The following is a 12,185-nucleotide window of genomic DNA, read 5'->3' as shown; positions in this document are numbered from 1 at the left end:
GAAGTTTTCCCTCTATCATCAATTGTCCAAAAATATTACAGACTTCTGGATTTAATTTTTTTCCTTTAAGTTCAGCAGTTCTGGGTATACCCAGCTAGACAAAATATGCTGTTTCAAAATCCATGTTACTAACACTCTCTCCTCCCCTCTTAGATTCTCCTAAGTATTTTTACTCCTTTCATTTGGGAATAGCAATGGCCCAGATTCTCCAGTTGATTGGTTAGTCTACCAGGAGTGAAACACTTAATTAACCTAGCTCCCATCAGCTAACAACAATAATGAGTTTGCTTCAACCGAGAAACACCATGCACCACTTCAGACACTTCATTAAATCTGGAATTGCTACCCATTTATTGAGTTCTGAAAAAAGAATATTTTTAGAGTAAAAAAAGTATTTTCAAATGTGTTATAACTTAAACCCATTTTTACCCGGGAGCACATGCATTTAAGATCACCAGTCACATAATAGCTCCCTGGATTTACACAGTGCCTTTCCACCAAAGAGGCTAAATGACTTAGTTGAGTGTGTTTTTCACTCTCTTTGCTAATTAGGTTCTGTGATGAATAATGTCACTCAGATTGAAATTCCTTCTTTAAAATGTTGGTTTCTATTATTTTCTTTTTTAAAATATATTTTTATTGATTTCAGAGAGGAAAGGAGAGGGAGAGATAGAAACATCAGTGATGAGAGAGAATCATTGATCAGCTGCCTCTTGCACACCCTGGGGATTGAGCCTACAACCCTGGCTTGTGCCCTGACTGAGAATCAAACCATGACCTCCTGTTTCCTAGCTCGATGCTCAACCACTGAGCCACACCAGCTGGGCTCTATTATTTTCTTTTTAAAATGCGTTTTTTCTTCAAACATTGAGAAATGATCCATTTTCATAGCTTAGTCACTTTTACAGGAACTAAGACAATTGGACACCTGCAAAATGGTCTACATTTAAATGTCTTATGGCTATTTTCTTTATATCTTTCCCCTAATAAGTCTGCCTAGGATAGAATGGGCATTCTTTTAAACAGGACACTTCAGAACACAAGCAATGAATTTAGCATTCAGCACAGTTCCTTTTTGGCTGAATAACTATATTGATTTCAGTGTAGAATTTTCTAAGTCATAGAATCTGATCTTTTTTTTTCATTTAATTGTCAAACATATCTCATAGGCTCTTATTTCCTCAAGTTCAATAGCCCTCAAAAGTCATTGTGCCTATTAAATCAATAAGTTCAATAAATACTTATCATATATCAACTTTAAGAAACCTTATATTGGGCCATATGTTACAAGAAATAAAATAATAAAAAGGTATGCTTTTGTCCTCCCTGGTCATTTGTCTTAATGGTGAATAAGACAGAACAAACTTTTTGAGACACATACCCTTAGAGAAGTACAAAGTCCTCCCAGAATTTGAAGGAGAGATTATTTATTTGTAGACAATAGCATTAAAAAACTCTATAAAATAGTAGATAGACTCAGCAGGGGTCCAAGAATTATATTTTGTTTCATAGAGTGATTGGGAAGTTCTTTCAACAAAAGAGAACATCAGTTAAAAAGCCTGAGAGGCAGGTCAGGGTCATTTATTTGGGGATCTACAGGTCATCCAGATGCATCCAGATGCATCAAAAACAGCCAGAAGAGACTCACAGTTTTAGCATCAAATATTTTCATTTGAAAGGTGAGAAAAATGAGGCATGAAGAGATGAACTGACTAAACTAAAGTCTCAAAGCCTTTTAGTGGTTGAGCTAAGATAAAAGCCACCTCTTGTGACATCAGCCTCTGTCCTAGCCTCCTACATCATATTAGTCAGAATGTAGGGTAAACATGGGAGGGGGAGATATGTACAATAGATACCCTACTTATAGCTAATATTTAATTATAGGTGTAAAAGTGTGGGAGACACATGATATTAAATACAAATCAAAAATTGAATTTTCTGTTGGAGGTATTCAATAGGAGGAAAAGAAATCTGTCTTACTATATTTCATGTATGCAAAATTAAACTGAGGGAATCTTGATTTAAAAAATAGACTGCTATTGCTTTATTTCTGAATTGAAAATGCTTCTGCATTTTATAAACCTGAAATAGAGAGCCTTCTCCTTAATGGAGAGAATTGCTGATTAAATTGCTGACAAGCAATTGCACTTACAGATTCAGCAGCCAGAGAATGTAAACACAAGGGATAAACACGTCTGCCCGCATCAATCAAAGGCAGCTGCAGTCTCCCCCCAGAAAGGTGAGCAATTATTTATGAAATTATGTCTTCTTCAGTGATTCTATATTTTAATCCTGGGAGGAACTGAATGGGGAGAAACAGACAATGTCATGGTCCCAATTAACCAAGGAGTCAGATGTATTTTCAAAATCAAGTGATTTTGCACATACTCTAGTTAACCCCACCATCCTGAAATGAATTTATTTAGCTTTAAAAATATTAATATTTAAATAGGCTAGGGTGTTTTTGCAGAACTGTTTGTGTTGTGTGTGGGTTTTTTTTTAAATTTTAAGGGTAAGTGCTTGATTCTATCAACTACACATGAACACAAATCTGAGAAAAGAGGCAATATTCAAAAGCATTTTGCATGGGGCTTCTTTTGAAGTTTTTGGCTCCATTTTCCTTCTGAGTGCTAGAAGGAGCCTTGAGGGAGGCAACCAGCAAACATAAGGAGAGGGCCTGACAAAGGTGATGTTTAACAGGGCCTACAGGCCTGGGTCTTGTCAGGCCTTCTGGAATCCTCCCCCTCATGATATCCTCTGAGGTATCTTCAGGGGTTCTGGGTATAGCTCAAGTCCCAAATGCCTGTAAAGAATTCCAGCACTCCAGAGGTTCAAGATCCAGCCCCCATCTCTGACCATGTAGCGCCAAGTTGCCATGCACATAGAAGTTTTGCCCGAAGTCAACATGGTTGTCGGTGGGCAGTCACAGGCTGAAGGCTCACCCACTGTCCAGAGCCAATGAGAAATCTCGAGTTGTGGACTCTATTCTCCACCTTTCTCTTTGGTTTCTCTGTACAGTTGGCCCTCTGTGTCCATGGATCCTCCATCCACATATTCAAAAGAATATGGGGCTCATGTTTACTACATATTTAGGTCTATAATGGCTGTGTCTGTGCTAAACATGTACAGCCTTCTTTTTCTTGTCATTATTCCCTAAAAATTACAGTATAGCAACTATTTACATAGCATTTACATTGCACAGAGTCAAGAAAAAGTGGGTTTATGGTTGTGAGTTGCAAAACATAGAGTATTCTTGTGTTATTATTTATTAATTATTATATTATTTTCCATTGAAACAACTGTAAATGTATTTTTGCCCTACCATGTATTTGAAGACTATTTAAAGTATGAGGGAGGGTGTTCATAGGTTATATGTAACTACTACACCATTACTATATAAGGGACTTGAGTTTCCTTTTAGTATCTGAGGGAGGTCCCTCCGAGATATTGAGGGAGAACTATATCTGCTTTTCCCTACTCACTCTTTGTCAGCCCCTAGTTTCACAAGAATGAAAAGAAGGACAGATAAATTCCTAAATTATTTTGTTTGCTGATTTTATTTTAAAAGAATATTTTAAATAAGCTAAACAAAATGTGTAGGTTCTCCTAAAACAAAATAGCATTCACTATGTGTTTCCTACGACAGATCAGTTCTTGGAAAGTTGATATTTCTTAAATGAGAGAATTTTTAAAAGGCTGAAAAATGAAACTTAACAGTAGAAAACTCTGTATCTCCATTAATGTGAACTGTTGTTGAGTATGAGGAAGCTCTTTGGCAATGCCAGCCCACCATTTTTACTTCTAGATGAATGGGCCTACGTCATTTCTTTTCTTTACACCTTCTTTAGCTCCATTCATGACCTAGGTGTTCTAAAAATCCTAATACAAAGATATATAAAATAAAACCATGCAAAAGAAGATAAAAATTACAGGTAGAGCCCTGGCTGGTGTGGCTTAGTTCCTTGGAGCATTGTCCCCCACACCAAAAGGTTGCAGGTTTGATTCCCAGTCAGGCACATACCCAGGTTGTGGGTTCAATCCCCAGTCAGGGCTCATACGGGAGGCAATTGATGGATGTTTCTTTATCTCTCCATCTAACTTCCTCTCTCTCTAAAATAAATAATAACATGTCATCAGGTGAAGATTAAAAAATAATAGGTAGAAAATTATCATTTGAGCCTCCAAATTCAATTTAAATCATATTTGTACTTCACCTACTTTTCATGTATACACAAAATGCAAGTTAATCACTTCTTACATGCCTCATATCCTTCATCTCTTTGCACAAATTTAAAAAATATTAATAAACAATTCAAATCAGAATTATTATAATTAACGAGACTATCAAATGTCCTCCCATATAGTTAAACAACATTACAATGTCCTATCAACTTGGAAAAAAATGCTTCTGAGAACAATTAATGTGAAGACTGTATGTAGAAAATTATAAAGTGAAATGAACTTGATTTATAATCTCCCCACATTGTCTCATTTTATCTCTTCCTTTTGCCCTATACCCATTAAGAATTGTAAGCTTTTAAGATATGAAATTATTAAATTAGCTTTGTCTTTCACAGTTATTAAAAATAAGAGTTGAAGCCATAAATTTTATTTGACATAGATTTTTAAAAATTAAAAAAGGAGTAAATTTGCTTTAAATTGAATACTAGAAAATTATCAAAATTGACATTTCCAGTAAAGCCAGAGATGTATAGAGAATAGACATACCAGTCGAACTCTTATTCCTGAATGTAAAAAAAAAATACCACTTGAGACTCAGGAGTCATGAATGTTATCCTGCTTCATATCATTTATTCCGTCCCCATGGTATTAGCAGGCGTCTACAAATCCTATCTGGCAAAGGTGAAGAGGAGAGTTGTATCACTGGGCATGCTGCAACAGTAATTATAGGTTAACTCTCAATTATCATCAATTTTGGATCTACTTTTTGGGTTACAGAGGGAATCTGAGAGCCCCTATGATTTTGTTAGCATCTGATAGTGTCTTTCTTTTATCTTCCAGAGTCAAAAGTAAATATCATTAGATTATACACTTGTGTTATCAGCATTTTTCCTCCCTTCCATTTATGTAAAATTGAAGTTAAAAATAACTCAGAGCATGCCCTTTCTCTGAAGAGCCCACCCATACATGGTTAACAGCACATGGGAAGAAATTCAATCCTCGAATCCCTAAAAGCTATAAAGGGCCTGGATCATTTTTCCACGTGCAAGCTTTGTTTTAGAAGCATACAAAGCTCATTTTGGAGTCAACTGGAGAAGTCTGTGACATACAACACACAGACTGATTTTAACAGATGGATTTTTCTTGAAATAACTCCATTAGTTAATCACTTCTTTTACATATACTTTTTCTAGCTAATTGGTGTAGCTGCCAGCTGGAGTTATGAAGAATCTTGCAAAGAAGCTGGTAGGTAAGGAGAAAATTCAATAATTTCACCAATTTTAGGATGAAACTTCTATTAATGTCACTATTACATATTTGAAAGTAAAATTGTTTTCTTTATTTTTTCTCTCCATCTTATTCCAAAAACCTTACCTGATCTGTGTTTAAACCAAGTTAATCATCTATAAGAAACTTTAATAAATATAGATCATGGTTTCCCAAACCTGACACTATTGACTATTGTCCTTGTGGACCAGATAACTGTATGTGCCGTGGTGTGTGAGTGTGTGTGTGTGTGTGTGTGTGTGTGTGTGTGTGTGTGTGTGTGTCCTGTGCACTGTAGGCCATTAAACAGCATCCCTGGCTTCTACCCACAGGATTTCAGTAGCATCCCCAGTTCTGACAACCAAAAAAGTTCTCCAGACATTGCCAAATGGCCCTGGGGGCAAAACTGCCCCAGCTGAGAACCACTCTTCTAGAAATAGGTTGTTCCTAATTTTTAATTCAATTTTTAAAATAATTTTTAAAATAATTGGTTGTACACATGTAATTGTGTATCTAATACCAGACATGTCTAACATAATACGAATTGTTGCCTTTAGTCAGGTAAATGAAATGGGTTTTGGGGGAGGGGGCAGGGGATTATTTAAGCTGCTAACACTTTCATAAATCTCTCTGGGTAAAGAAAAAAATAGACAAAATAAGTGGTTTATAAGTACCAACGAATATTAATTATCTAAGGAGTATCATCATCATCTTCATCATCAACATTATTAAAGATTTCTTTTTCTTTAAGGAAGGTCCTCAGTCTACATGAATAGATAAATAACAAAATCCTGTGCTGGGATCATTTGAGGTATAAATGGTAAATTATCAACATAGTCGCCTAAGGCATTTTTAAATTCAGGAAAGCAGTGCAATTTAATGAAATGGACGTTGAGAAAACTGTGTCTGTTTTGACTTTACTCTGAACTTATGGAGTAATTTCAAGTTCACAAAAGGATTAGACATTTAGACACAGACATTTCTGGGTCTTTGAAATTCAGTGGTAAATATAATGTTCCCTACCTATTTACCCCTTAGTGATTTTTCCCTGGTTTATATACGCATGGATCCAGGAAGAGAACCAGAGAAATAAGGTGCTAATTAGCCTGCCTTTAAAAGGGAAACAACCCGTAGTGGTTCTCAACCTTCCGAATGCCATGACCCTTTAATACAGTTCCTCATGTTGTGGTGACCCCCAATTTCATTGTTACAAATTGAACATAATTAAAGCAGAGTGATTAATCACAAAAACAATATGTAATTATATATGTTTTTCCCCTGGTCTTAGGCGACCCCTGTGAAAGGGTCGTTTGACCTCCAAAGGGGTCGCGACCCACAGGTTGAGAACCGCTGGTTTAGAGTGAAGGTCAGACTATAACAACATAAAGTATGTAGACAGAATCATTCATTATGTTAAAAAAGTGCTAAGTTCCATCCGAACTGCTATCCTTCCAGAAAATGTTTGCTAACACAGATTAGCTCAAGCAGGCTTTTAATATAGGATAAATTTAACATGTATCAATTCCATGTTTGAATGTATAATTTCTCTCTCCACCTCAAGATAATTACCTAAACATTTCAGTATCTGTTTTCTTTAGCCTTTCCAGAGCCATTGTAAGAATTGAGACTTTCCATTTCATTTAAAAAAAATCATTCTTCGTCTTAAATGAATAGGCTATATTGTGCAGATTTTCCCTTTGGGTTCTAGAGCACACTATTTTCTGTCCCACCAACACGTTTTGAGATTTCAACTAAAAGGACTGGCGGGCAGGTACTACCTCTGTGCGTGATGTGTGCATAAGAGCTTCGTGTAATTTTAAGTCACACACTGACCCTTAGACTAGCACCGGATCTGCACAACTTACTCTCTGCGGGTTCCTTCGACTTGCGGCCGCTGGACGACTTCCTCAGCAGGCTTCGCCCCGAGGTAAAGAGGCTGGTTAGTTCTTCCAAAGGACTCGTGGGCGTCCTGGAGCGGGAGCCGCTGGGAGCCGCCCCGTAGGTGCTGACGGAGGCGTTGACCATCTTGCTCCCATCCTGCGACACTGGCCTGGGGGTCGAATGAGGCACTGATGGAGAGCTCCTGGAGAGGCTACCAGAATGCAGGGCGTCGTAGGGGGGAGGCCTTTTGAGGCTGAGGGGGGTGAGGGACCTCCCCATGCTCACAGGGGACGGGGAGGCCGAGTGACTTTTCGGGTAGCCGTGGGGGGACTGCGTTCGGTACAAAGTGGACGGCGGGGGAGGGGACGAGGAGAGCACGGCGGCGGCGGCAGGTCCCAGGGCCCCGCTCTGGTCCTTGTCCAGTTTAGGGTGGCTGGAGGCGTGGGGGGGTAGCGAGGATGGAGACGCTCCGGCCTGTTTCATGTAAGACACGTTTTCCAGCACCGGGAGCTTGGTGACCTCCAGCGGGGTGAGCGGAGACTCGTCAGAATTGGGGGAGCACTGCACGGGGGCAGGTGGGAACACCAGCAGGGGGGGTCTATGGGAAAGCAGGTTGGGGAAGGGCGGGGGGATGTCACAAAGCAAACCCTTTGGAGTGCATGGCACTGAGGACTTGGCGAAGTCCAAGTCAGGCACGGTGGGAGTAGCACACTGCGAAGAACAACTGTGATGGTCAAGGTCACATCTGGAGTCTGGGCCCAAGTCGTCAAAAATGGGGTATTTCATTTCCTCGTAGACAGCCTCGCTCTGGTCGTCATCCTCTTTCCTGAAGTCTCGGAGGATGTTCCCCACCATCTCGATGTACACGGGCTCCTCGTCCTCGGGGTCCCCCGCGGGGCTGCTCATCTGGGAGAGGGAGGCGTCCCGCGTGAGCGAGGTCCTCCGGGGCGCGTGCTTTTTCATGTACGTTTCATCAAAAGACGTGCTGAGCTGGGTGTTCGGGTTCCGTTTGGGTTTTGGAGGAGGAATCTTCTTGGAATACTCGTCACTGTTGGGTCTCGGTTTGGCTGAAACTAAAAAAAAAAGGGGGGGGGAATAAAATCCATGAATACAATGGGAAAGTTTTCAAAAGTAATTTGCACTTGGGCTTACTATTACACACTTGGGATGGGAGGGGTAGTCTTCTTCATTCCTAGCTTGAGACTTAGCTGGTATGGCTCACGGGTTGAGCCTTGACCTATGAACCAGGAGGTCACGGTTCGATTCCCAGTCAAGGCACATACACTGGGTTGTGGGCTCGATCCCCAGTAGGGGCGGTGTAGAAGGCAGCTCATCATTGATATTTCTATCTCTCTCTCCCTCTCCTTTCTTCTCTGAAATCAATAAAAAGTATATATCTTTTTTAAAAATCAAGCAAAAGTCCAATATATCCCACAGTTAGGAAAAAAAAACTGGTAATGGAATAATCGTAATATTTATCTTCAAACTCATGTTAATAATCCTGCACTGCTAAATGCATTGTAACCAGGACTACTTGTCCCTCTGTCTCAGAATTTCTAAATAGAAACCTTCAGATGGAACACTTGGATAAAAACAATCACAAATGTCATAAAAATTCATCTTGAAGAATTAAGGGAGAAACTCACGGGGAAAAAAATAGAGTTTCTGTTAGCACAAATAGTCAAAAAATATTATGGGGACTGAGTCCTTTTAATGATGTGGCTATTGCACATAATCACATCTTGCTTTCAGTTAGGATAAAAATGTTCCAGCATGCTAGACTTAATCTCTGCCTTGGTTCAGACAAATAACTTCTATAGAGATGGGTCTGATACTTCAGGAGAAATTGATGTGAAAACCTTATGAGTCTAGACAAGTTAATCTCCAAATCTTCAGGTATTGTTGATTATGGTGTATTTGTCTGTGTTTGTTCATAAGACTTCTTATGATATCCCAAATGCTATCTTGGAATGAATTTATTAGATATGTCTGGACACATAAAAACCCCATCAAGAGTTTTGCCAGAGAATAATCCAGAGGAGACATGTAAGTTTCAGGAATAATTTTTGGAAGTTCACAGATATGGGGACCAGTGCATCCCACAGCCTGCTGGAATCCCCTATACTCCCTTGTCTTTGTGATGGAAAATAAACTTCTGACACCATACAGTGGGGTGGAACGGGCTGGCTGAACACGTCTGTGACTGAAATTAATTGTTTAGCACACAAGGAAGGTACTGGAGTCTTGTTATCATCTCATTATCTCATCGTGTTGATATATGATTACAGTGATTATCATTATTATGCAATGTAGCAGAATGTAGTTGTTTGTGGTAAATGGTAGCATATAATGTAAGGTGACAGTAGAGTTTCTAAGTGTAAAACTATAAGAAAATAACAGGCTTCTTTCTCTATAATTGCAGCCTTAAGGGGGGAAGGTCTCAAGGCACAAATCAGGAAACACCTGAAATTGCCTTTGTTTTTATCGACTAGCATGCTTAAGACACGGGAACTTTTCTAAAACTTACTGAAGGAGAAGCAAAGATTAGTTAGGCAGCTGCTTTACAAATCAGTCATGTCTTCAGATAAAGGGAACCAATCAAATATTCTAAAAGTGTATATGTCTCTCACTTTTCTAGAACATATCTGCTTTCAAATATTCTGTTCCATTGTGTCCATGATGTTTATTTTACTGACTACAACCAAAAAATTTTTGAACTGAAGGTTCTTAATGTGTCTAGACATTTTCTTTAACTCATAGTAGAAAAAAAAACAAAAAAAAAAAAACTAGATGACATTTTCCAGGGGGTATAGCAGTGGAGTCTTTTGGTGCCAAAAGGGAAAAACCTAGAGACATAATTGGGTGAAAAATACTCAAATAATTCTTTAGGAGGGTCATACTGGTCTAAATTATTATTTTTGGAAATCATTGTATATTTTAATTTTCACAATTGAAATAAGTCATCAGATTATGTACAAAAATCTGAACCCACAAGTAAAGTTATACATCCTTGAGCAGGGTTGACTTAGTTCTGGAAGGACTTTGAAAGAATCAGGACTGAGAAGAACAAATGCCCACCCAGACTATTCTTCTGAAGCTTGTTTCCTGCTCTTTTCTATCTCTTACCCTAAACTGAGTAATTTGTGCTCTGGAAAAATATTTGCCTTTGACTACTAGGTTCCAGAGATTGAAAAGTTTGGGATTGGGGGAAACCACAGAGGAAGGCAGTCTGAATAGTGAGGTGCTTTATGAATGGAGGTGTCCATGTGATGGATAACTTCATTACATGGGAATAATTAAACTTAGAATAACATTTTCATTTATCTCCCTCCTAAATTACAATTCACTTTTGTTTTCTTTGACCCTTCACTAAACTCAGACATTCCAACTTAGACGTGAGTAGTTGCATGGAGAGAAATAAGGGGACAGACAGAATTTAAATATCTACTGACCCCAAGCCTAGGTAACAGAACTACATTAGGGGGAGGTCATAGTCCAGAGTCCCAGGCAGTGAGGGGGTCAATGGTAGAGCTAGGAATCACAAGCTACTCAGGAAAACAGCCTCCTCATAAATAACCCTACATAGACTAGAAGGTGGCCTTTGGAATGAGCAAGACCAATGCTTGGGTTACATTCAAAATGTCAGCAAAGAACATTCACTTTTTTTTTGCCAAAAGAAACAGAAAAAATGAAGTAAAGACCCTTCTTACTTATAAAATGATTGAAAAAATAGAAGGTTCTTTTCTAGAACACAATGTAGTTAGAATTAAGGTAGAACAATTATTCATTAGAAAGTAATTTAGAGAATACATTTGTACTGTGAGGATAATGTCAATGCCTAACCAAGTACAGATATTATCTGACTAAGGGGAATAAAATATAATATGTAACTCTGAGATAATCAAAACTGACAATTGCTATGGATTGAATTGTGTTCCCCCAAATTCATGTTGAAGTCCTAGCTCCCAATGTTATGGTTCTTGGGGATGGGGTATGTGGGGGATAATTAAATTTAGATGGGATCATAAGGGTTCAGCTCTCATAATGGATGGGATTAGAGCCCTTATGAGAAGAGACACCAAAGAGTTTGCTTGCTCTCTCATTCTCTCACCATGTGAGGACATAGCAAAGAGACAGCCATCTACAAGCCAGGAAGAGAGTTCTAACCACAAACCAACCATGTTGTCACCTTGATCTTAGACTTCTGGCCTCAAAAACTGAGAAAATAAATCTCTGTTGTCTAAGCCACCCAGTCTTTGGTAGTTTATTAAGGAAGCTCAAGTTGACTTAAATAGCTGTGTATTTATTGAGCCTTCCGTAAAGACCCTGTAAAGCTGAGTGAGTGATGAGCAATCATTTTAATTTCTTCCTCTGGAATTGGAGTACTTTAACTAGCTTTGTTATTTTAAGAATTAATACAACTCGCCGAAACTGGTTTGGCTCAGTGGATAGAGCGTCGGCCTGCGGACTGAAAGGTCCCGGGTTCGATTCCGGTCAAGGGCACGTACGTTGGTTGTGGGCACATCCCCAGTAAGGGATGTGCAGGAGGCAGCTGGTCGATGTTTCTCTCTCATCGATGTTTCTTTTTTTTTTTTTTTAATATATTTTATTGATTTTTTTTTTACCAAAAGGAAGTGTTAAAAGACAGAAAGAAAAAAACACCGGGGGGGAGAAAAAATGGATCGGTGGCTCCCGCGCACCCCCCCAGGGGGGGTCCCCCCCCGCACAAAAGCTTCGTCCTGGTAAACACGGAGACTAGTGTGGGTGGGGGGTTTTTGGTTGGGGGAAAGGTCGGGGGGGGGGGGGGTAGGTTTCCCCCCAGGTATTTTTTCCAAAGCCGGGGGGCAGCCCCCTGT

General features: G+C 39.2%; 1 protein-coding gene across 1 annotated transcript in view; it reads right to left on the bottom strand.

The window, feature by feature from the left end:
- NYAP2 (neuronal tyrosine-phosphorylated phosphoinositide-3-kinase adaptor 2) overlaps positions 1-12,185 on the bottom strand; it is a 164,035-nt gene that overhangs the window by 33,382 nt on the left and 118,468 nt on the right. Inside the window, exon 3 of the mRNA XM_023761866.1 lies at positions 7,314-8,402. Within this exon, the coding sequence (XP_023617634.1) occupies positions 7,314-8,402 (1,089 nt within the window). The remainder of the gene's footprint in view (positions 1-7,313; positions 8,403-12,185) is intronic.

The sequence above is a fragment of the Myotis lucifugus genome, unplaced genomic scaffold (genome assembly GCF_000147115.1).
Source record: "Myotis lucifugus unplaced genomic scaffold, Myoluc2.0 scaffold_3, whole genome shotgun sequence".
Lineage (NCBI taxonomy): Eukaryota > Metazoa > Chordata > Mammalia > Chiroptera > Vespertilionidae > Myotis > Myotis lucifugus.
This window is presented reverse-complemented; position numbering and strand designations above follow the sequence as displayed.